General features: G+C 38.8%; 1 protein-coding gene across 3 annotated transcripts; it reads right to left on the bottom strand.

Moving 5' to 3' along the window:
- Positions 1-477: 477 nt before the first annotated feature.
- tmcc3 (transmembrane and coiled-coil domain family 3) lies at positions 478-25,448 on the bottom strand. 3 transcript variants are annotated; one of them, XM_053509093.1, is made up of 5 exons: positions 25,154-25,448; positions 5,356-6,299; positions 4,961-5,096; positions 4,368-4,412; positions 478-1,997 (listed from the first exon to the last, which is right to left on the bottom strand). In XM_053509093.1, exons 1-5 carry the CDS (start codon positions 25,154-25,156, stop codon positions 1,695-1,697), a joined length of 1,431 nt encoding a protein of 476 aa, XP_053365068.1. In that variant the 5' UTR covers positions 25,157-25,448; the 3' UTR covers positions 478-1,694. The 3 variants fall into 3 exon arrangements, with proteins under 3 accessions (XP_053365068.1, XP_053365069.1, XP_053365070.1); XM_053509094.1 differs by lacking the exon at positions 4,368-4,412; XM_053509095.1 differs by lacking the exon at positions 478-1,997 and having other exon boundaries at positions 4,236-4,412.
- Between the last annotated feature and the right edge of the window lie 1,274 nt (positions 25,449-26,722).

Here is a 26,722-nt window from a genome sequence, read left to right on the forward strand (position 1 = left end):
TCAACTAATTTTTTCAACCACATTTCTATTAACACTATCTTTCCAGATATTAATAAGGTTAAAAAAGTTCAAATCACTCTAGGTCATTTTTTAATGTAGACCAATAATTGGGATTTTTGGAATTGGTGAATTTTGCTGAGTCATTGTAAATGTGGCAAAATTATTACTTGCTCAACTACTTGTCAGCTTGCCTAGTAGCTCCAGTGTAAAACTGGACACCAAACATCTCTTGGATGACCTACTTGGCTGATCTACTTCATCTGGGAAGAAAAATTGTGTTTCATTTAATTTTTTTTTTCTGTATTATTGCTTATTTTGATTTCAACCCCCCAAAACAAGACGTCTGCTCACCAATGAAAGAAATGTATGGTGGGAGATATTTTTTGTCATACAACCTGAAAGAAGGCATGCTTAACATCTTTTTAAGCAGTGACAGCAAGACCTTTTTATAGCTAGAAAATGAACACAAACACCATGTACGATAGTAATCATTGTATTCACAGACTCATCAAAACAGTTTCTGGATAACGGAGGTATAAAAATAGTCCTTAAAACCTTCATTTATAAAGTCCTATATTTCATTCTATTATTCTGTACAGCTCAACTTTCCAATGGTGAATCCCAGGCTAAAACACTCAAACAGGCGCACACACACACACACATACACACACACACACACACACACACACATACACAAAAGTGTTTGCTTTCTGTGCACAGGTGAAATTGAGCATCACTTATAATGCATTTCAGACAGCTGGTATGTGCTGAGCTTTGATTTTTTTTTTTTTTCCTGCTCTAAAGGAAAAGTGGTCCAGAAGGAGACAATCACTGCTGGTACACAATGTCCCGGTGAATTTAATGTATGTACACCAACTGAGTGTAGTAGCCAGCCTGATCATTGCTAGCGCTTGAGGCATTCGATCATGCAGAAATGATTTAATTAAAATTAATAAAAATTCCTGTTTTTTTTTTTATTTAAAACTCCATAGACAAACTTCAAAGGGAATTAAGTGAGAAAAACATTAATTAAAGCTATTCATATTTGCATGATGCCAAACTTGGGTGTTGTATTACTGCTTCAAAGTTTACAAATGTAAATGCTGCTCAAACACCAGATTAATTACTTCACTGATCAGTTGATCAAAGGAATTATCAGACCGTGTATGGCCTTATTCTGCATCCTTTTTTAAATAACGCTTAATTAACATTTCTTAGTTTAAAACGTGTACACCAATCCACTTGGATCCTAGTTACAGGTACACATTTAACACAGTAGATATCGCTTGCTACATTTGCTTTATTCGCTGACTCAGCTGCTTGTGGTTAGAGTTAACCTAAGGCGAGCTCAAACCCACCAAGTAAACATTAGAAATTAACCAATGATTTCTACTTTGGAATGCATAATGTGACCACAAAGAAATTATTAACCTCATTAGACTCATGAGGTTGGTGGTCTCAGGTTCCCTTGCAAATTTGCATGAGAGACCGGGGCGCGTGAACCGGAGCACACAATACAGTACAGTTACTGAGATGGAAACACCTCCTACACAGATCTGTTGCACATAAACATAAATGCACGCAACACATAAAAGACAAGATTTAGAGTTAATATCTGAACAGTTAAAATGTCCCAAGTCACAGTCTAAAAACACGCACAGACACACACAAACACACACACACACAGGTAATCTTCATCTGGTCAGTAGGATTTGCTCCACCACATATTGAACCTGGTCCCAGTGGCTCCAGCCAAGTGCAAGCAAACACACGCACGCCAGAGTCGCAAGCACATGCAGCCGGCTGCGCAGGAGCGGTGCTGTGAACTTGGCCGCAGTGGACACGCACACCAGGATCACCGTGGCGATGGCCAACATGATATTGATGCACTTTCCCAGGAGCACCTTGGCATCTGCGCTCTCCAGTTGCACCAACTGCTGCTGCTGTTGCTGCAACTCCAGCTTACTGAGACGTGTCTGACATGCCTCCAGTGCCTCCTACAGAGACCAGAGACCAGAGAGAGAGACGGGCAGAGACACAGAGTAGAGAAAATGTCAGAGGTTTAAGAATAAGACAAATCCAAAGAGGCAGAATAACACAATATGATAATGTGACAACAACAAACAAACACTGCGTCTCAAATCGCATACTTATTCACTACTCTAAACTGTTATTGAGTAGTGGCACTGATGCTTTTTATGTTACACAAGCATCTATAAGCTTACAAAAAAATTTGGATATCAAGAGCTTTTGGTATGAATTTTAGAGACAAACGTTGTTTAACGTTGCTGTGCGTTACCACTTCACTTAGAAACTATGCAGGCAGGAACATTGTCGGCTCTGTCTTCCGCATACAAATGTCAATGATTAAAGTACTAGTCAAAAGTTTACGCATGCCTTTTAATTTAATGGTTTTTGTTTTGTAGGGTTTTTTATTTTACATTCTAGAACAATACTAGAAATTTCAAAACCATAAAAGAACACATATTGCTATAGGTCATTAACATCAACAACTGGTGGACGACAACATCAACCCTGGACATTTCTGGACATTTATAGACATTTACACTTCATTTCATTTTGCACACTGCTTGTCATTTCATTTATGCATACTTTCTGGACATTTATATCAGTTTTCCATATTTTGCATATTTGTACAGTCATTACTGTGTATATTTTGTACAGCTAGGTTTTATATATATATATATATATATATATATATATATATATATATCCCATATTTTATATTTTATATTCTGGTTTTCTCTATATTTTATTCTTTATTTCCATTCCCTAATTTATTTCTATTTCTATTGATAATTTAGATTTTAAAGGTCACGAGAAGTCGTATAAGCATTTCACTGCGTATCTGTGTATGTGACAAATAAGATTTTAATTTGAATTTAAACAACAACAGTATCATGATCATGATGAAACTGGCTCTTATGAAGATCATCTCAGGAAAGTAAGACCAAAACATAAACTAAGCCTTTATATAGGCTTTACAGTGCGTAACTACGTAGCAGACACATCTCAATATCAACTGTTTAAATGTGATTATTTCACATTTTCAAAGCCTTTAGTATATTGTTTTACAATGTAAAAAGAAAATAAATCAGGAAAGACCATGAAATTAGAAAGTGTGTTCAGACAATTGACAGTATGTTTGCATCAAATGAATGTGAATGAGAAAGTGAGGCATGTTGATTCAGTGAGACAATATATTATACAGGAAGCGCAAAGAAGAAAAATAAATGATGAGCAATCAGTTGGTAAACATAACACCAAGGCGTATCTCCTTCTGCCGCTGGGCTGCTGAGCTGCAGCTCAATCTAAATCCAGGCACGTTTCCAAAAGAACATTTCAGAAACTGTCAAAGAGCAGTGACATATTTTATTAGCAAACCTGAGCTGGTTTTCATTTTTGGGCTGTAGTTTTAGGAAACTTTAGCTTCTGTTCAAAGGTACGTACATTCCTGTGGATCAGGAACAAATGAGATGGAGCTTTACATGCTAAATTCTTAAAACAAGGCGTAACTGTAGTGTAAAGGTCCGCTCGTTGTGAAGAGCAGCCCTGAGATAGAGGACGTCAAATATTTGTCATTCCAGCTAGAAAAACTTAGAAATTTAGATTAACATTCTCCAAAGTATAACAAGTAGAAAAGACATTTTCAAATATTAGATAAATGCAGGTTATTAATGACTGTTTGTTTTTGTAATAAACTCAACAGAAAAAGGAAATTACTTTTTACACATAAGTCCACACTCATCAGATTTGCATTTTATGTTTTGTTTCATTAAATGTGTTTCTCTAGAACCGTTTTCTCTCAAGGCTTAGTGGTTAGCACTGTCGCCTTGAACCTCCAGGGCCGGGGTTCGATTCCTGCCTCTGTACCGCGCCTTGTGCCCCAAGTTTCCTGGGTAGGCTCCAGGCCCCCCTGCCCCGCAACCTCGTATACAGTACAGAATAAACCAGTATAGACGTGGAGTGGAGTGGTGTTCTCTCTTGTCAGATCCTAAAGTGGATATTACATGTTAACTTTTCATTTTGAAGTTCTTTATTGTACAATATAACCTTATCTGATGGTTGTAAATGTCCACACAGACCTATGCTGACCCTAACCCTCTGTTTATCCTGGATGATGCATCGAGCCTGGCCGGGAACCGAACCCGGACCATGGAGGTGCAAGGCGACAGTGCTAACCACTACACCACCATGATTTCATTCTCTACATTCTAGAATTTTTTTCTAAACTATGAAATAACACACATGGCGTTGAGTAACAGTAAGGCATGAAGATAAGCTGTTCTGGAATAGTTCTTGCAAGAACAGTATTGTCAAGTGTATTTGCAAAACTTATCAAGCACCATGATGAAACTGGCTCTCATGAAGACCATCGCAGGAAAGCAAGACTAAAAACAGAAGAGAAGTTCATTTAGAGTTACCAGCCGCAGAAATCACCAATTAAACAAACAGCACCTCAGATTAGAGCCATTATCAACTGTTTCGGACAGGAGATTCTTGTATATATTGGATGCTTTCAGCATTGCTTTACAGTGTAGAAAGAAATAAAAATCAGGAAAAAAGGTGTATTCGAACTTTTGACTGGTAATGAACACCACATATTCCTCTAGTCACAGATCACAAATACAACAAAGAATAGCTTTAAGCATGTGGAACCACTGAAGTATGGTTCGCTCCTAGTTTCTGTTTGCTGTTAGTTAGAAAGCTACACTGGAATTTTAACATCATAAGAACACAACAAAGGAAACCTTTTTTTTTTTTTTTGCTGAATCAACAAACAATCACATAATGTTCATGGTTTTCTCGATTGGTGGTTGGAACAAAAGCTGGAAGCTCTTTCAGGATCTTTCTAGGTTTCAATCAGCAGACTTCAGACACTTGGCCAGGCTCAATATTTAGACAGACCGCTGTGTGTTTGTGCGTGGTGTGTGTATACCTGCATGTCACGGGCTCGCTCGTAGGCCTGGTACGCTACTTTCTCCTCGATGCTGGCCAGCTCCTGCTTCAGGTTAGTGGTCTCGTTCTGATGCAGCTCGGTTAGGTCGTTCAGCTGATCCTCTAACCGCTCACACCTACACGAGCAGACAAGCATACTGTACACATGGCATGTGTGATAAACAACTTACCCTAATAAAAAGTTTAAATATATTGCCTGGCTTGCTTTAATTAAACTGGTGTATAAATACATTTAGTAAACACCTTTTCCAAGCTAATCTAACTGAAAATGTGTGTTTCGGCAGATAAACAAACAAAAAAAAACTTAATGACAACAAAGCAGTTTAAGCATCAAATTTTTGTTTGTTTGTTTTTTAAAATACCAGGTTTGCGTACCTGTACCGCTCTTCCTGCAGCATCTGTGAAATGAAGCCGTAATTACGTTTGGCCTGGCTCCTTAGGCTCTCGATGTCCTCGGTGAGGTGCCCTTGTGACTCTTTGAGCTCCCTCACCTCCTCCAGAGCTTCGCTCAATCTGCTCCCGCTCTCCACCTGCACCACCTCGGGTTGCACGCCGTGCCCACTGCTCTCCGCGGATGCTGATGTGCCTGTTGAGCATTCGTCGTCGCTGGGATACTTGGGTTTGCTTGTTAGCGTTGCACTGCCACTCAGCGCCCGCCCTGCACCCTCTGCTCTCAGCCCGCCCCCCGTCTCCATTGTGCTCTTTAAGTGTGCAATGTTGTCGGCGCTGCCGAATTTGTTGCGAATGAGGCTGGCGAAACCTCGCGACTTGTTGAAGAAGAACGGTGGCGAGAGCGAGACTCCTGGGCCGACAGTCTTCACCTTGTCCAAATGCTGGTTTCGGCCGATTGCTTTGGCCCCCGTCTCCTTGACACAGTCCTTTAGGCTATCCCTGGATGCTTCTTTTGCTTCTTTAACTTCTTTGCCAGGCGTCTGTGCCTGTTTGGTGCCGTTGGCTGACGCGGCTGTGTCACACTCCTTGATCTTCCGGTGGTACTGCTCCAGTTTGCGCTGCAGCTGCGCGATGGACTGCGCAGACTTCTGGTTCTTCTTCTCAAACACATGCTTGATGCGACTGCTTTGCTGCTTGTCTGCAGTATCGATGAGCTTCAGGTACTCGGCTACATTCTCATCCCTCAAGGCCTGCTCGATACGCAGCTGCTCAGTCACCTTCAGCATCTTCTGCTGCAGGCTGTCGAGACCCAGCCGAGGACGTGCTCCATCCCGAACGGCCGTGTCGCTCTCAAGCTCCAGACACAAGTCTGAACCACCACGCTGCATTATGCCTGGGAGAATGATCCCCTCAGCTGCTCGCTCCGACTGCAGGTAGAGATGGACAGAAAGAAAATGATTAGTCTCAACCTCAGAGGCTCCTCCCAAAGGACACAGAACCTCTGATATCTTTTGTACACTACACTATATGGTCACTGGGCTTACTCGCTACACAACTCTAGTAGCTTTTATGTGACCATACTGCCTGTTTATCAATGGCCTAAAATAAAAGGGCTTTGATTGGTCGTCGGTCATGTCAGTTATAATGCCTACTTTTGTCAAGGCAGGCAGCCGTTGGTCATGCTTATTGGTGAAATAATTGGTATTACTAGAGAAAAAACAAAAATATATATTTTTTGGGGCAAATACAAAAATATGGCATTAGCAAAGGATGCTTTTGAAAACATTTCTGCATAAAAGAAACTTCTATATAGAGCAATAAAGAGCAATAAAGTAATAAAATAAACAGTTAATATATGGAGTGAAAACTTAAAATCGCTTAAAATCTGAAGTTTTAGACACTGATTTGTGCAGTTTTATAAAAAATAAAAAAAAACAGTTGTTAGGTTTTAGTGAGTTTGCTGGAGAATATGAGTTCTTCTGGTAACTTTGTCACACTCGCTCCTTTCTATTTTTATGCAAATCCCAGGAGCGTACATTAGTTGTTGTTTTTTTTCATCTGAAAACTTGTCTGTCTTGTACTATATATTTTTTTTTTCTTTACAGCCATGCATATATTCTCCTGTAATGTTATTTATTTATAAATTTTAAGTTATATATAGAAATACTGAATGATTTTGTTCATAATTATGCAGACATGATAAACATATATAACAAAATAGGTACAGCATATAATATGGTGCCTAAGACTTCTAAAGGTCCTAACTCTAACTAAAAGTCCTAGATGTTGGTATTGAATAGAGATGGGAATCGATAGGATATTATCCCGAAACCTACCGTAGGTGCAGATTCAATTTGTATTATGATCCTGTTAGTTATCACAATTTTATAAATATCCCAAGTTACAATTCTAAACAAAGTTACGCAAATAATTTACTCCAGCCAAACAGGGTGCCGTGCTGTGTCAATAGCTTAGATTACTACGGAACAAAAAGATTTTACCAGCTCAAATGCAAACAAATAAATTTTACATTTACTCACTCACTAATATTATATACCGCTTTATCCTATATTCAGGATCGCGGGGGGCCTAGAGCCTGTCCCAGGAGACTTAGGGCATGAGGCAAGGTACACCCTGGACAGGTTGCCAATCCATCGCAGGGCACACACACACACACACTCACACTACGGGCAATTTGGGAACGCCAATAAGCATAACCTGCATATCTTGGGACTGTGGGGGGGAAACCCACCAAGCACTGGGAGAACATGCAAACTCCATGCACACAGAGACGGGAATCGAGCCTGGCCGGGACTCAACCTGGACCCTGGAGGTGCAAGGCAACAGTGCTAACCACTACAACACCATGTCGCTTAAATTTTACATTCATTTTTTTTTTTTATCTATTTTTGACTCAGTGTCACAAATCCCTATGCAACTTAAACCATTTTCCCCATGTCAATTATTCAACATATTTGCAGTCTTAATACTTACACAAGCCAGAAAAGACAGGTTGAGGAGCTGGCCCGAGGGTCTGTCCTGAACCAGAGTGTGTCCGACACTGCTATATAAATTAGCGGTGAATGCCAGAGCACATCCTGACTCTTCATAAAACCAACCCATTGTCAAAACACTGACTCTGTGCTTGAGTATACACAGTTCTCTGGGTTATATTACTGATTAGACTTTATATACGTCATAATCAAATAGATTAAAAAGAGTGGGCTTTTATCCCGCGTCCAGACTGTTTCTGGGTGTGTGTGACGTCAGCTTGAGCTTGAGGTCTTAAATAAACAAGCAGTGATATATCTAGGGGGACATTTATCTGAAGCTGATTCGATTAAGAACCAGGGTCTGTGTTTCATTAAAGTCATAATACATTTATAAACACTTCCATCACCCACCACACACCCTCACACACAGACAGACATACACACACACACACACACACAACTCTCTGACCAGGAAGTGCTCATCGATTCTCAGTGTGCACAGTTCACTTCTCTCTCATGATAGAAGTATATTAATTCAAATTTAATAGTTGCCATGGCAGCCAGCACCAAAACACCCCGATCTTACCCTAGGGAACAAGGACGCAGCCTTTTATTACTAAAAAAAAAATGTGTCCAGAAACCATTTTACAGACATGATTGCTTTGCTGACGTGGTGAAAGCTTGCTTCTTCGAAAAGTAGGTCACTACCTTCGCATTACACCACAGACGACTTACAAGGGTCTCACTTATGCCACATTTATGTCTCTTTTGGGAAAAAAAGAGAGAGCAAGAGGTTAAATGCAAGAGAAACAGGTATAGACTGTGTTTCCGAGCAGTCTGGAGAAGAGAGAGGCGGAACAGTAATAAATGAGAATTAAGAGTTAATTCTCAGAAAGTAAATATATTTAATACATGATCATAAAGAAATACGACATGCACCAAAGATTATCTGAAATAAATCAGAAATTAATCAACTTTTACATAATAAAACCTCATCTCGTCCCTATCCACCTGCCATCAACCATAATGTCTTGAAATGGAACTGAAACTGAAAAAAATAAAACTAACAGTCATTATAGTGGCTTCTTTACATGACCATCAAAGCAGAAATCCTTCCCACATAATGCTAGTCACTAAATTAAACAGCGTTTTGAAATGATTACAACGCTAACACCACGAGGGCTCCATACTGTGGAACATAAACAGCTGTTCACGTAACAATCTGACTCACTGTTTACGCGACCGCACACAGGAACATGAGACGAGGACTAAAAAGGTCACGCAAAGACAAAAAGTTTCCAGCTCAATGTGTGCAAATCCCCAGAAAACGACTCCTACTCCATTAGAAACAAACATGGTGTAGGCGCACCTGTGTGTGCGTGTCTGAGTCGGAAAAAGAGACCGTAATACTGGGGATGGGGATCACCAGGGACCAGACGTTATGATATCATGATACCTAGGTGCCGTTTTAATTTGTACTGCGCTTACGTTACTATCTGAATTTTATAAATAATCCTGATTGTTTTTTTTTTGTTTTTTAAATTTTGTTAGAATTCTAAACAACCTTATGCCAATGTGTGACTAGCTAACTTACTGTAGAGTGCACCACCTATAGGATAATAAAGGAACTGCAATATTTTATCACCGCAAATAAAAAGATAAAGAAAATAAACAGATTTTTTTTTCCCTCCATCTCTACATAATACAGCTGGAATATTTAAACACTACATGCCCGGCAAAAAAAGACAAAGAAAATGTGTGATTAATAATAATCATTATCATCATCATCATAATAATAATCATCATAATAATAAAAATAATAATAAAGGAACAATGCACCTGATTTTACCATGGCACAAATTTTATCAAGATAGCGACCTTTAAAACCATGCGAACATTCTCAGCTCACAGTCACACAACCGCAGCATGTGACTGACATGAAACATCTGATCCGTGCGTGGATTGCATAATTCACAACATTACATAATGTCTACATGACATATGACATAAGCCAAAAATATATCATCAAGTTTAAATGCATTAAAGAATGGGACTAGATTAAGAAGGAAATGTTTAAATTTAAAGAGCATCATAAGCTTTAAAACTTTATTTGTAATGTTTAAACTTTATTTGTAATGTTTAAACTTTATTTGTAATGTTTAAACTTTATTATATTGATTTGATTGAGCTTTGCGTTTTTTGAGTTGCGCTGAACTAAAATTCAATATGACGTTTTTGTTTAAAAAACCTTTTTGGATCGATTTCTTCAAACCGGACTGCAATATCTCTCGGGTCAAACAGAAACAATGACCTCATTTTCATCTCTGCATATTGAAGCGGAATTGAATGAATCGCATTGTTCTCTCTTTCAAATAGGAAGCGGTACGAGTGCAGCTGAATGGGTGACATTCTCAGTTCCTCGAGAAAAAAGATTATCATGGAGGAAAATCTACATATAAAAGTCAGCTATGGGCGAAAAATGTATACTTTTTTAACGTACTCCACAGCTGAGTAGTTCCTCCACATACATGAAATTGCTTTCCTTTTTCTCAAAGCATCAAAGACTAAAACAGTCTAACACAACTGTCAGTCACAACTAAACTGCATGCCCTTGCTGCCATATGGTTTGTATTAGTACAGCTGGCATGACTGCACATCTGTCTCATCATCATCAGCATCTGGTCAGATTCTGCAGCTGTCCTTCCTGATCCCGCTGACCTTTTTTAGCAAACAACCTTCTACTTGAGTTCTGTATGCAGATAATGATTCACACAGCGGCAGCCAATTCACATCCTGGCAGATTTGCAGAGGAAGCTGAGAAACCCAGATAAAACCCACATTAGTTCACAGTACCACTTTACATGATGTGATCACTACCACGCCATTTTTATTGGGAAGGGTGTTGCATTCTGAGATGAACAATGTTGGGTTTCTGCCAAATGTAGAGCTTTGAGTCAAGATGAGAGATGCTTTTGGTTAGTGTCGTAACATGTCTAAAAATGCAAACATAAAATGTCATGCGATTCATAAATCCTAGCATTTTAAAATGTCCAATGCTATGTTGCCGTGTAAAAAAGCTTCTTATCTAAACCAGGGATCTCGCCAGTTCACCTTGGCCTCTTGATTCCTTCTTGAAATAATTCTATCATTACTGGATCACTGACCTTTGGCAAGAACCCTTTTTGGTTTGACTTCTGGAATTATAACAGTCCACTTTGGGACATTAAAAAAATATATATTTTATAGAACATAACCCCAGCCGAACCCTTATAGATATTCCTCCATACGCTCTTTGGGCTATATTACATGGTTTATTTAGTTATGCTTGCTAACAAAACATGATGCCTTCCAGGACTTTATGTCATGATGACATGTCACTAACTCCATTTCTGGGGACAACTGCCTGCACAAAACCTGGCTATTTAATTCATATACAGTATCTCACAAAAGTGAGTACACCCCTCACATTTCAGTAACTACTTTTATATATGTTCTTAAGGGACGGATACTATAGAAATGAAAATTGAATATAAGTCCGAGTAGTCAATGTGAGTACAGATTAATGTCTTCTAACAATAACTCAACATGCAGACATTATTGTCTAAATAACTGGCAACGAAAATAAGTACACCCTAAGTAAAAATGTCAAAACTCTGTCCAAAGCGTCAATATTTTGTGTGAGCACCACGGCCTTAATCCTCCTGGGCATGGAATTCACCAGAGCTGCACATGTTGTTGCTGGGATCCTCTCCCACTCCTCCTTAATCATTTCAAAGCTCTGCTAAATGTAAGAAACCTGGAACTTCGCCATCTTCCGCTTGAGGACGCCCCACAGGTGTTCAATAGGGTTTAGGTCTGGAGACATATTTGTCCACTGACAAACTCATGAACATGATGAATAGGACATGTGACTTTGCATGGTTAAAGATATACAGCTGTTATCACTTAGGGTGCACTTACTTTTGCTATTTTGACAATGGCTGTATGTTGAGTTATTTTCTGTAATAACTATACTGCCATACAAGTTGCACACTGACTACTAAAATATATCCAAGTTTCATTTCTATAATATTGTCCTTTAAGGAGATACATTAAAATGTTTGCTGAAATAAGAGGGTGTATATTTATGCTATCTTTATACAGTTTTTCGTTAAAAACATATAACTTTTACTGACTATTTTATGGAGATTTGGCATAATCCTAATTAAGCTAATTACAGCTTAAGGTTATAACATTGCAAAAGGTGGAAAAATCTCAAGAGGTGCTAAAAAAAAGAAAGAAAAAAAAGTTTATGTGCAAATTTTATTGAGTTGAGTTCAATAGTTTAGTAATGAGTAAAGGGTTAAAGGTTGTTTGAGAGAAGTATGTGATGATTCAGGAATGCACTTCTCATTATGGTAAACTGAAGTGCATAAAATCTCACTCAGTACAGAAAGAAACATTGAAGTCATAAAAGATCTGCCAGAGAAAAATCTGGGGTATCAGGAAACTACATATTATTTAATTAAACCCTAAAAAAAAAATCATTTTTTATTGTATAGGACAATTAATTACTTGTATAGGATTTTGTGCATGTCTGCACAAATGCATGAACTTGTTCTCCTATTACACTGGGTGTCAAACCGAAGTTTAAAAAAATTAAAAGCTTCACCTGTTGGAGAGTCAGAGTAAATATACACACAAACATTAACGCACTGACGCACTTAATCCAGCTAGATTTACAAAAGCATTGATAAATAATGGAAACAGTATCTGAGACTATGGGGGCATTTAAATGCATGCACACACATCTGCTCCAGCGCTAATGCTGTAGTCCTGGTGTCCTGTAAGTGCTAACGTGAAGGCTGCAGTGACATTTTCCACCTCTGCATATTCAATATGCAAAGTGGTAGGTAAAAAAAAAAAAAACATGGATGTCTACTTGAAAGAAATGCCACGTCAAGCTTATTACTTGGTGCATTCTTTAAAAGAATTCCTTCTAGTGAGCTCAGCAACATCAAAACGTCTGAAAGATGAAGGAAGGCAATGTAAATGACCACAGATTTATTTTATTTATTATTATTTATTTATTTATTTTACTCTGCAGGAGGTAGGCATGCCATTGTTAAAGACCACAATCAAAACACACCACCAGGAATGCAAATTCAGAGAATTGCAAATTATTAAAGATGCAAATTACTGTTAACACTCACAAGAACCAAACGCCCAGATGAAAGTTTGCTACAAATCTATAAAAATAAAGCCTGCTCAGGTCTGATATTTAGGATATTAATTCGTACCAGAATGATTAAAAGAGAAAAACATGCAGGAGGCAAGAAACGGCTCGTGTTGTAAAGTCAGTGGAACCTGGTCACTGGTGTTTATTGATGGCTGATGTGATGGCTCATTGTGGTAGCAGGATGAATTCTGGAGTGTATAGAGCTATGTAGAGTATGTATAGTGTATACTTTTTGCTCGGATTGAGACAAATGCTGCACTATTTCAAAAACAGATGGAGAAAAAAAAAATCTCGAAAGCCACCCATGAGCACATCTTAATTGCTTCATTTCAATTCCATTGTGGTGGTGGACAGAGGAAAAGTACACATCACTACGTCTCTTCTTGTCTAATTACTTATGGTCCTAAATGTGCTTACATGAGAAATGTTTTGCCACACACACACAAAAGAAAAACAGTGTATTTCTGGGCGGACCAGTAAGCTTAACAGTGGCTTTACCTGAATGTGTATAGAATGATGTAATCTTAATCTCTAATTTACATAAAGTTACTCAGCACAAGCAAATACTTTGATGTGTTGGCCTACAAAAAGGAAATACAAATACAAACCGCTGGGTAAAATTTGCATCCTACTAAAAAGGCCTGCCAGTAAAGCAGAGTGGTGGGCAGGGGAACTCTGTCCCTGTGTGCATAAAAATGAGGTATTAGTAATTCTCCATGTGTTGCGTTACCAAATACCTAAAAAGACCCATCTTTCTTCATTTCTCAGCTTTAATCCCTTCTTTAAACCTCTTCTCAGGCAAAGATTAAACAGTTGCAAAGAGCAGGGGAGGTTTTAAGAAGAGGTATTGGTGTGTGTAATAAACAGAGAAGCACTACTTTAGGCTTAATGTGATATGCGTAAAGTTTACACAGCGACTTTAACGCACAGTTAAAGAGTTCTGCCAGCACCTCAAGTTGTGCCTTAGAAAAGGCTTTATCACTGAAACACTGACTGATCATTAACTAATCCTTAGAGATTCACTAGGCTTAAATTTTAATCTTAGTCATCATTAAAAAAAAAAAAAAAGAAGCATTAAAATTCAAATGGGTCAGAGCATGATGACGCACACCGCAAGACAAGTTTATGTGTTTATGCATGAAGCAGCAGATGTTTCAACCTCGGGCTATTGCTGGATTTAGACGTCACTACATGGGCTTCCATGCAGATCAATCCTAAAACTGACCAACTCCAAGCTCTGACCCTTGTGTATCCATATTTTGGTCTAAATTATTATGGTGCAACAATTGGTTTCTCATACAGTCACTATGTAAGTTAGTGAGAGTAAAATTATAACAGTTGTATCACATTGTAAACTTACTTAAATTCTTAGCACTTTAGCATCTACTTTAAGAAATTTCTGGACAAGCCTTTGAACATAAATAAAATTGCAAAATTGCCCATAATTAACCCATGCACAAGAAAGCTTGATTAATAACAAAAACAGCTGTGGTGCCATTCAGTGCATTTACAACTCAAAGGACATGCAGTTTATTAAGGTGCTCGTTCATCTCCAGTAATAAGTGGGAATGCACAGGTATAATGCTTTGGAGAATTAAGTAAGAGAAGTAAGATTGATATGATGGATGGACCTGTAAGGAGAATTCACATTAAAATACATTTCTAAGATTTGCAATCACTTATCGTTTATACCGAGGCCTGGAATTTATCCCAGGAGACTTAGGGTACGAGGCGGAGTACACCCTGAACAGGGTGCCAATCCATCGAAGGCCAGATTAACCTAATGTGCATTTCTTTGGACCCACCAGGCACAGGGAGAACATGCAAACTCCACGCAGAAGGAAATCGAACTCAGCCAGGAATCAAACCCGGACCCTGAAGGTGCAAGTGCGACAGAGCTAACGACTAAGCCTGTTAGGTTTGCACTTTACCAAAGGTGAAAATCAATGGTGAATTCATAGGTAGAATGGTTTGTAAAATAAATAAGAGAGGCAAGATAGCGATGGTTTGGATGTGCAGACATAAGTATCGGAAGTAGACTGCTAGAAGGATGGAGCTGTGAGTTAGCCAGGGTTTATGGATGAGGTGAGGGATGAAAGAGCATGGTAGGGGCTTCACTTGGATCATCCTTAGCATCAACACCACCACCATGTGGAGAGCTGAACAACACTGATAACCAAATACACACCAGCAAAGTGGTGATGTTTACACAGCGACTTTATGTCCTTGGGTGCTGAACAAATGCACCCAAGGCTCACTCAAAGGACCAAAGGCCAGCCTGTCTGGTCCGATTCCAGAGAAAAGCCAATGAAGCACAAATTGCTGAACAAAATTTGGACAACCGGCCTCGATACTCTGCGGATCCCAATCCGATCCAGCAAGTCAGATTCATGGAGGCCACACCCTGCAGCCCACAGCACCCAAAGGATCAGCTGCCAACGTCCTGGTGCCAGACACCACATCACATGCCCAATCCTAGGTGGTTTTAATGTTATGGCTGATAAGCGTAAGTTTATTGTTCTTTTTAACAACAAATCCCATTCTTTGCAGAAATCCAGCTGTGCCTTTGTATTCTTGTCTGTGTGCGTGTGTCTGTATGTGTGTGGACTGCAGCATGGCTCGCCCTTTATCTCTATAACTTAAAAAAAATAAGATAAACAGACAGTGCAGTTTCATTCTGTGTGTTTTCGTTTGTGTAATATCAGACTTTAGTGATAAAGAGACCCCTAACCTGGATTTGCATGCTAGAATATAATAGGTAGTTATAATTTACATAAATTTTCCTGGTTGAGAGTCTCAGCTCGTACACTCGTTCTAAGGCAAAGCCTCTGTGCTCACACTGTGCTCACAAATGAATTTCCCTGAAAAGAATTAACATTGAAATAAATTTCTAAGGTTTGCAGTTTAGGGTAAATTTCCCCAAGGCGAATACAACGGTGAATTATTGGACCATTAGGCTTAAAATAATGGGACTTTTCCATTTGCTTTAAAGGAGATGTCCTCAGGCAATACAGCGCCGCAAGCAAACCCATTTCTCACACACACACAGCTGAGGTTAAACGATTCACATGAGTTTTGAAGAAAATGTGAAAGCTGCCCTCCAGTCACTCACACACACACATTTGATACACTCTGATGCAACACATATTAATAAATTACTTTTAAACATTTACACGCTTGACTTTTTCACAGTTTATACTGAACACTAAATGTTATGGAACGCCCGAGACAAGTAGTTCCTGTTATTCCGTAAGTTATTATGTATTAACTATAAACATATATTCCATTGGCAGCTCATTTTCCATTTTCTGCCTTTAAAGTTAATAAGGATAAAAACAGCAATAAGTTAAGCACAAAACCTCCTCTGTCCTGTAGACTGCAGAACTACAGTAAGTGACGTTACAGAGTGCTGACGCCCGAGGCGCCGTCTGTATCCTAACAGAAAGCTTCAGACTATCAACACTACTCTATATTCTCCCTTAGTTAAGCTAAAACATGTTTTTTTGAAAAAATCTATTTATCATTCAGCACAGATTAGATTAGATTTGAACGTCTGCTGTACGAGTCCCTGTGAATGAGCCGTTACTATAGAAACAACGGCGTCTTAAAACGAGCGCATTAATATAAACCTTATGTCTTTCGACTGGGGAATTTAACCTCACACAGGTCTATCCGCTACTGTCAAACCTTTTTTCCGTCTCTTTAACAAACACACACGTTACCGATGCTTGCGCTTTGTATTCTAGTAAACACTGTGTTTTGAGTTGGTTTTTCTCACAAATCCGACTCAACCAGTTCCACCATGATGTCCTCAAATACAGTACACACTATCTATCCTTCTGTAACTCTGCAAAAACTTTTCCGTGAGCGTTCGGGGGTTTCGGCGCACGGAGTTGTAAAAAGAGATCTACTCGCCATAGTGGGCACGGAGTAATAAATTAAAGCTAAAGAAAATTAGGAGAATATAAAAGGGCTGTCAGCACGCAGCCCCGGTCCAAACACCCACAAATCAGACCCTGGAGAGGACACAGGGGTACTGGCTGGAGCAGTGCTTCAGTTGGCAGCAACAAACGCCTGTCAGAGATGAAATATGGGTGAGGTGTAAGTAAGTAACGTGTGCTGCAGAACAACACAGTGTTCCGACAAGGACATAAATGAGAACAATTCAGTGGGAGGGAGAGAGAGAGAGAGAGAGACACACACACACACACACACACACACCATGCTTCTTCTGAGCGGTTCTGTAGCCAATCAATACTGTGTGTGTGCATGTCCATTTCACTGCCTCACTGCCGCTTCACTAAAGACAAACATACTTTCTTTGTCACATTCATGAATGCATTTTTTTTATATCTAAAAAACTTACCAAGTTCCAACGATAAGGGATCGTAATGCTGCTTATTTTTTATTTCCTACACCACCCACTAGCTAATTTCCCCTGTCGCACAATACCCATCAGTTAGAAATCTCTGAGGGCGAGGGCGAACACATGCTTCCTTTCTTTGTGATATCTGCCTGACTTACAAGCTCCTGACTCGTTTTACAAAATCATTTGGTCTAAAATTTTAGCTCATTTGCTGCTTATGAGGTGCTCGCTATATGAGCTACTGTAGATCAGAAATACAAAGTGCTCGTTTGAGGGAAGGGCTTGGCACCCTGTCCAGGGTAAACCCCTATACAGGATAAGCGGCACAGGAGATGAATGAAAGTAGATCATCTTGCTTATCACGTAATCTGGCTAACTTGAGAGTAGCAAAATGAGAATGCCACTGAAATCGATCTGTACTCACGGCTTCTCCTCCCAAGTACTTTAAGATTCGTGAACAGGCCTATGAAGTGTGTGAGGGCGCACGTTCTCCTGATGGGAACTCGTGGCTGGAGTGGCTATGTACACCTGCCTTTAGAGAACTGCTGCTTATGAGACATCATGGGACAACTGAACAGTCACTGCCCTCCAGGGACGTTAAACAGATTAAACAAACTCAACTTTTCTCTTAAAACGCTCCAAAAACCAGAGTAGTGGTACCAGGTAGGTTTAAGACCCCAAGACTAACTCTTGTAACATTGTAAAATGTAAAATTAACCCAGCCGCCTTTAGTCTGGTGTCCTGCCTGCGGTTTTACAATGCTGGACTGTATGGGAATGCCACAAAATATGAAGTCAAAAGCCTGAAAGACAGTTTTATTAGTTCCCCCACTGACAACAAGAAAAAAGGTTGTCAGCCATCCAGCGGGGAGCCAACCCAACCATTTTATCCATTTTTGTCTCAGGCAACATATTCATGAAATTAGAGGTTTGGTTTGGTATATTTAACACAATAAATATCCAATGTACATGATGTACTTCTGTACAGTAGATGCAGAAGTTAAATTGAGCTGGGGCTGTTATGTTTTCACTAGCTCTATTTGACTTATATTCATATGTTAAATCGCATAGCCTGCAGGTATCACGTAATGCTTTCCACCTGTAGTTCGTTATTAATATAATTTCTCAGAGAATCAGAAATTTTTCTTCCGTCGAAACATCCCGGGTGTGCATTGAAATCCTTCGCTGAAAAGCAGCTGTTGAATTCACTGGGTGCTGAAATCCTTTCTCATTAAAGTCCCCCTGTCACAATTTTTTTCAATTGCATCGTATTTATCATACGTGCTAAACAGCTGCATTGGTGTGACCATGCGAACAGCACAAATACGAACAGACCATGGATGAACATTTGTAGATGCAAACAAATCGCATGTATTGAACAAAAGAATAGACACTACAGTGCACTAGATACCAATATTCACAATTATATACAATATCTTTAGTGTGGAAATGAATGTATGTCTAAAGTCCAGTATATTAAATGTTGTGTGGAGGTGTGGAAGAAATGAGTCGGTCTCATCGGTGTCAGAGTTCACGGTCCAATACAGCTCTGAGACAAATTGACATCTGTTCAAGCGCGCAGTAAACACCATGTAGCATTGTCATTGTAAATTTGCATCAAAGGTGTATAAGACTTAGTTTGTCAGACTTACAAACAATTTCGACTTACAAACGTGCTCCCAGAACAGACCTCGATCATAAGTCTGGGACTTACTCTTGATAAAAAAAATTTAATCCTACCGCTTAAAAAATAACTAAAGAAGTTGGAAACAACCAATGTCTATAGTTTCTTAACATACATGGGAAAATTGTCTCTCGTCACATGTTCAATAAAATCCATGGGGTAACTTTTACTAGCGATTGCTGGTATTCATTTTAGTTAGAATTACTGCCCAACATAAATAGTGAATGTTTTAAATCTGGATCATGTGACTACACAAGCTCTATGCGTGTAGGGGAGTCATCTTGTACATGTCTAAAAACTTGTTTATACTTGCTGTGAACTACGTGGTATAATAAAAAAAATAATAATTTAAAGGCCAGAGCTACCGGGATTGTCAGCAAAACCAAGCCAAGTGGTATGACGTTAAACTTAATTAATTCTATTGATTGTGTAAAGCTGCTTTGCGACAATGACAATAGTTAAAAGCGCTATACAAAATAAAATTGAATTGAATTGACTGAATCCGAGCCAGTGGTATGACTGACGATGGTTCTAAAACTCTTTAACTGTTGCTCCAGAACAGTCAGAGGGCTCGGACATGTCTTTGTGTTTAAGGAAGGGCTGCAACTAACGATTATTTTAATTGTCGATTAATCGATTAATCGATTAATCGGATAAAACCCAAGAGGAGCATTCATTTCCAACCCTTTATTTAAAAACTAATGTTGTTCCTTAAGCTGTTATAATAATTATAAAATAAATAAATTGTGATGCTGGAACAAGTTTGGGTCTCTTAGCTCCAGTAAAAGAAAATGAAGAGCCTCTGCACAATTGTGTGTTTCTAACACCATGGCATCATTTGGATAGGATAGGAACCTGAGTATGATGGTCAAATGTCCACATATTGATGGAAGCTTTGATGCTAATAGTTCCATATAAAACCATCTAGTTCTAAAGCGGTGGTGCAATAGGAACTTGGCACTGCTGGTTGAGCGTTTCAGGCTTTGGGCTGCCGAGCAGTGAGAAACTGTTAAAATGTTATCGTTCAGCGATAACACAGTCCTATTCTTTCTCAATCACTCGGCTCACCTATAATTCATTTTGATAAAAGGTCAGCTGCCAAATAAAAACGAGTGAAAATGTTCTTCACATTGGAACAGTTATGAGAAGCAGACAGGTCATCAAGCATTAGTTTAATATACGGTTTCAGAACAACTTGCAGACACAATGTTACTATTAGAATGGCATAGCAGCAGTGTAATATACTATTGGTAATTTGTTTTGACCAGAACATCCATAACCCTTGTCCGTTCCAAGCCGGTTCCTCTCCAGAATTTCATAAGTCATTACATCAAACTGTGAGGATCAAGCAATTCAATTACAAAGCACCTAATAAGATGGGCTCTGAGCTTTCACTTCATTACTCCCTAACTTGATGAACCACATACACACACACTCACACACATGAGTAAGACACCTTCTGACAAGATTATAGACTTTATGCATAAATTCACAGCTATTTTACCAAAGAGCTCAGTCCATGTCACTCAATATACTGTAGCTTTATTAAAGATCCATCATATTCACAGCAGACTACTGTATGACACTTTACATGGCTGTATTACTGTATGGCTCTGTATGTCTGAGGCCAGTTTTTATGATGAGGAGTGTTAGAGAAGTAAAAATCACTAACTGGACCTGGACATTTAAAACACCAGGTTCTGCTTTTTGTCCCCCTAAAATTGATAGCACGCAAAGATCATGTCATGACTAAGACTTGATTGTGCTCTTGTTCCTGTATCAACACCTGTAACCTTTTTGATTCCCCAAGTCCTGACTTTCATCATCATTCTCAGCTGGAAAGTCCATCTGCCTGGGTGGAGGTGAAGGTCAATGCTCTCAAGTCGTTTGCTCATGTCCAAGCTACAGGTTTAGTATCCCGTTAGGAATTCTCTGCTCTAGACGGCTACAGTTGTATATTACTTCCTAAACTGAAATTTAAAGTACGAATATAATTTCACAACATTTTACAAGAGTTATTGTCACACACTGCTTTAAGACTCTTTAATATTTCAATACACTTTAGGTTGTAGTTAAGACTTCTTAGATTTCTGAGTTTCTTGCTTTTTGTCATTTTTGTTTCTGTAGTAAATAAGAACAAGTAGGAAACATAAGATAATTTCTTCTCTTTAATTTTGCTCCATGAGCAATGGTGGCTCAGCAGGTTCTGAAGGCTCTGAAGTACTGATCAAAAGGTCGACGATCCAAAAGCCTTCACCAAATTGCCCCTGGTGGGCCCTTAACCCTGCCTGCTGCAGGGGTGCTATATAATGGCTGACCCGAAGAAAAGACTTCCACAGTGCACTAATGTAGATGTAACAAATAACTTAGGTTAAAAAAATAAAATTTATTAGTTTCTAATGTACCAGCTGTCTCTTTAAACACAACACTGTCAGCAATGACGTGTGTGAAAAAAAGTAAAAAGTACTTTTATTTTGTTTAGAAACTTGCATTGCAGTGATGGCCAAAGAGGCAGGTTGAAGTGAAATATGAAATATGAGGGCATAAATGCAACACCTCGGTTGTGCGCATGCTGTTTTAAAATTGGTTTTGGAGTGTACATTCGGGATTCTTTTTTGATATTTTTTAACTAAAAAAGGACAAAATGTTTATTTTCTTACTTTTAAAAACAGTAAGAGCCAACCTGGACAGAGAGCCAACTATAATTGAGTATACTTTGCTTCACTTTCCCTGTTTAGGGCCACTGAATATAATCTCTCAGAAACACATTTCACTAGCTAAAGTAAGGGAGTGTCTAAAATGTGCATGACCTCAACAACTATTTAAGATTCTACCAAGATTAAAGTCGTCTACATCGCAGGAAATCTAACATACTGCAGTGTTAGGATACAGTATGGATCAAGTATTTATTTATCTTTTTTTTAGCACATAAAACACCAAACAGACAGAACATTAAAATGCAAAAAAACATTAGGTTCCCTTTGTGCCACTGGGGCAGCTCTGGAGCCCCCTCAGAGCATGACCACACAAAAAATCTCTGGGTGTGTGCTATGCTGTCTGGCGCAGGGACATCCTCTGGGTACTGTGTATGTGGGTTGTGTGTGTGAGTGTGTGCGTGTTTGTCTAGTGCATCCCATGGGTGTTTGATCGGATAATTTTAAAACCAAGTTACCTTTTATAAGTGGCACTATAGTAGTTTTCTTTTTCTAGGAATCACTTGACAGCCTTAAAATGTGAAAGCCTTTAAGTACCACTATCCCAGCTTCGTTTATATATACAGTAGTGATCATATGTGACTTGTCTTGTGGCTTTCTGGTAATCATGAGATTTATTTATTTACAAGTCATGTATGACCATCACTGTAAGAGACTATCGCTTTAAAAACTTGTGCAACATACACTCACTCAGATCAAGTTCAGCGCAGAATTTCAACATTACAGTGTATTATTACACAAAAACACTACTGTATAACACTCAGGCCTACTTAACAATACCAAATAAAAGGAATAACATATATATACTGTATATGTATTTCATATATACATGAAGTGTAGTCATTAGTCATTAGTCACTGCACTAATCAACCAACAACCAAAAGCCCAAACACTGACCACTGACTGTCTACCTTTCTGATCAAATATATTTCACCAACGCTAGGATGGTCATCAATTAACACTGCAAATAGTAACAAACCTAGAGTCTAAAGAGCAAGCAGGTCCGTGTAGATGAAATATGCCTGAGAGATAAGTAAGAAGCATTTACAACCTTATAGGCGAGATAAAGTATCCTCAAAGTACTGTAACAGGATACTTGACTATGAGTAGGTACGAGTTAACAGTGAGAGTCATCTGATCCCTAAGTTTGACACAAGTTAAACCCACAGATGTGCCACATTTGTCTGGAAGCAAATCAGAGGCAATGAGAATGTAGTAAAACTTTCTGCTTTCCCAATTATTATTCAGATGTAATAACTATGCATTTTGCGGCTAGCTAATAACTCGAGGACAGGTCAAATTGCTCCATTATTAGTCGACTTATCCAAGTTCAGGGTAAATTCTTTACAAGGGGCTCCTGAATATTCACACGCTCCCATTTTCTGCATACAGTACATTGGCACTGTAGCGGATTATGTAACTATGCCAAACCAGCGATTCCCCCAGAATAAAGGAATGCTGCTTATATAACTAATGATGTGATGAGTTAAACTAAATAGTTGCTAACCAGTTTTAATACTGATACCAGATTTTGAGTGCTGTTCAATCCCTCTTCTAAATAGAGTAAGTCTATTCTATAGTGCAGTTCAGTGCTTGAATCTGATTGGTCAGGAGGTGTACATTATTTCTCCTTAACAGCACGGCTCAGACAGTAATTCTGGTGTTCTATAAATCTGTCCCACTCATCAGTCTCTCCTACCTACGCTTATCACGAATGCGCATACCAAAAGACATCATGTTTCGCTGCTTTAGAGCCGCACCCATAAATCTACTACTCCCAGTGACTTGTGAATTTGTGTTTAATATTAAAAGGATTTTTTTTTTTTTATCATTTTACGTTTTATTGTACACTTTATATGCATGGTTAATTTAACAGTCAATTTGTCAGAAAGTGCTACCAGTGTTAAAGAAATGCAGATTATATTCTGACAGCATTAAAAACAACATGTCACAAAGTACTTCCAGTACGTCAGGAAAATGTTACCTCTGATAAAAACTGTAACATATATATATTTTTGCCGTGCTTCCACCATTTACAAATATATGTAGGATATATTTTTAAAAAGTACTACAGACTGATATACTGTACAACAGCTGCAGAACATTACGTTTATTCTATTACTCTTCTGATACTATTATTGTTTCTACAGTAACAGCTTATATATGGGGAAAAATATGGCAGGCACTCAAATGATCTAATACAGTAATTCGATTGAGAGAGACAGAGAGAGAGAGACAGAGAGAGAGAGAGGTTGTGTCAAGTTCTTCTACACCAACCTTAATACTCCTTCTGTTCTTCTTGGAGCTCGCTTTGCACACGTTACTCTATTTCCAGTGAAGAGAAAACTCAATTCTACCGCAAACAAAGACATTCTAGAAAACTGTGTTCCTTTAACTTGGCAACAATTTGAGGAAGGAACACATAGCTGTCATGGGCAGGTGTGAAATGTACTTTTCACCATAGAGAAAATGATAATGATAAAGATCGGAGAGCACTGATTAAGATGAGGGAAATTACACAGTCCTAATCAGGAGTGTCAAACCATACACAGTCACCTTCAACTAATTACAGCGTAGTGCATGACTGATATATATATATATATATATATATATATATATACATATATACACATACATATATATATATATATATATATATATATATATATAAACACACACAACCCCAAAGTTTACTTTATAATGAGAGCAAGTCAGCAGCAGGGGAAAGGGGGTTTTAGATAAAGGAGATTAGATCTGTGAAGAAGAGATGCAAAGTTTTGAGGTTTGGGTGATGTTTCATTTCACACTTGATTCACGAGTTCTCACACACACACACACACACACACAACTGTTTGCGACCTGTTCTTCTCTCCAGTATGCTCAGTATGCTGAGCTTTGTTGTATGAACCCTGACTGCTTTGTACATGACACCATGGTTGGTTATAAAATTTTTGTTTGTTTGTTTGTTTGTTTGTTTGTTTTTGCTCCAGCACCTTATGGGCTGGTCCCACGGTGTCCAATTCACATTAACTCCATCTTAAAAAAGAAAGAAAGCTTAAATTAGATCCAACCTCTCTCTTTGTGTCCGGTGTGAAAAAGTAAACATCCCCTTCAGGCTGAGTCTTTTTTCAATGACAGTGCAGAGTGTTTGAGCAGAACCTCAATCACAGAGCGATAAGATATGATGGAACAAACGAAACACACCCTTATACACACACACATACATACACATACATACATAGATAGGCACACATTCACAGAGAGATAGAGAAAAAGTTGGGAACGTAACGGACGGTATTGTTTTTACCATTTTCTCCGTTCAGTCTTGTGCAGGAGGATCAGATGAACTTTTCCCAGCTGCAGTGTGAACATGCTTTCCGCGGTTAAAAACACTCACTCTCTCTCTCTCTCTCTCTCTCTCTCTGCATGGACTCGTCCACATTATGTGAACAGAATGAACCACGGAGCGCGCGCTCTCGCCCTCTTTCTTTGTTCCTTTCCGTCTTTCCTTCTCTCTTTCTCTCTCTCTCTGCCCCTCGTGACAATAATCCGGCTTCGCTCGCGCTGAGGCTGTACACTAGCCTGCCCCCCGACGCAGCCGGCACGCGCATTATTATCACTATTCACGCGCCCTGCGCCCGCGCGCCAGCGCGCGCACCCCACCCCTCCTTCTGTCTGCTTAGGGTTTGGATCCCGGGTGAATCGATTCTCCTTCAAGACTCCTGAATCTGAATCGTTTCAACATCACGTGTAAGGTTTATTTACAGTTCATTCAGTTCTGTTGTGTAAATAGGAATATTAGCCAGTAGGGGTGGGAATCACCAGAGATCTCCCGATACGATATTGTCGCGATACCTCGGTGCCAATTCTATTTATATTGTGATTCTATTAGTATGACAATTTTGGTATTCCTGCAGACGAATTTAATCTGTTCCGAAATTGCGAAAAGCCTTTTCCTGTAGGAATTAATGTAAATGCAAAATATTACTAATATTACCAACACTATAATCATATTTTTGCATATAAAAACAATTAAAACATAAAAAAGACATGTAAATAAATTGAATATGAAATAAATAAACATTAAACCTCACTTAATTTATTATTCCTTTTGGCACCAGCTGCTTTAAAAACAAAATTTAAAATAGCTCCCTTTTCTTCTTGCTATCGTCCCCGCTAACATGGTGCAATGTCTTCAATAAATAATGCACAAAAAGCAAAAAAAAAAAAAAAATTTTAAACATGCTTTGTTTGGCTATCCACTGACGTAAACAAGTTTTAAACGGCTTCCAGACTTCTGCACAACTTAGCCCGCATTTGGTCCGGCTCGGTTCATTTGCACGTGTGACGAAGATGCTTCGTATCCCAAGACAAATCCCTTGCAAAATTTCAGTTTTTAAGGTAAAATTTCGTGAAGCAGTGCATTTGTTACCGCCGAGGTACCACTGTATCCCAATTAGTCTCCAACCACACAGGGATGTTGTACTGTGTGATTGGTTTAGATCCCACCACCTGCAGAACTGCAACACTTTACTAATTCAAATGCAAACATACCGACACTGTACCGACACTACCAGGCAAAAGTTTGACACACTTTCTAATTTAATGGTCTTTCCTAATTTGTATTTCTTAAATCACTTAAACGAATGTAAGATACAACACAAGACCGACTTGAAGATTACATTAAACAGTCTGGTATATTTTGTCAAGAAACTTACATTTACAAGGGGGAACACATTTAAATGAAATTGCAATTGCAGACAATCAAGCAGAGAACCAGAGCCGTATAAATTATTATTAAATATATAAAATATATAATATCATGAACTTTATTTGACCCAGGAATTATATCTTGCTCTGAAATGTTTATTGTGTC

The sequence above is a fragment of the Clarias gariepinus genome, chromosome 12 (genome assembly GCF_024256425.1).
Source record: "Clarias gariepinus isolate MV-2021 ecotype Netherlands chromosome 12, CGAR_prim_01v2, whole genome shotgun sequence".
In the NCBI taxonomy this organism is placed as follows: domain Eukaryota; kingdom Metazoa; phylum Chordata; class Actinopteri; order Siluriformes; family Clariidae; genus Clarias; species Clarias gariepinus.

What these genes read in the sequence shown, in the direction of transcription:
- tmcc3 (XM_053509093.1), bottom strand. An exon ending in AGCGAGCCCGTGACATGCAG is followed by an intron (nt 4,413 to 4,960) that starts GTATACACACAC and finishes TTCTGTTTTTAG; the next exon opens with TCTTGCTTTCCTGCGATGGT. An exon ending in TGAGAGCCAGTTTCATCATG is followed by an intron (nt 1,998 to 4,367) that starts GTGCTTGATAAG and finishes TGGTCTCTGTAG; the next exon opens with GAGGCACTGGAGGCATGTCA.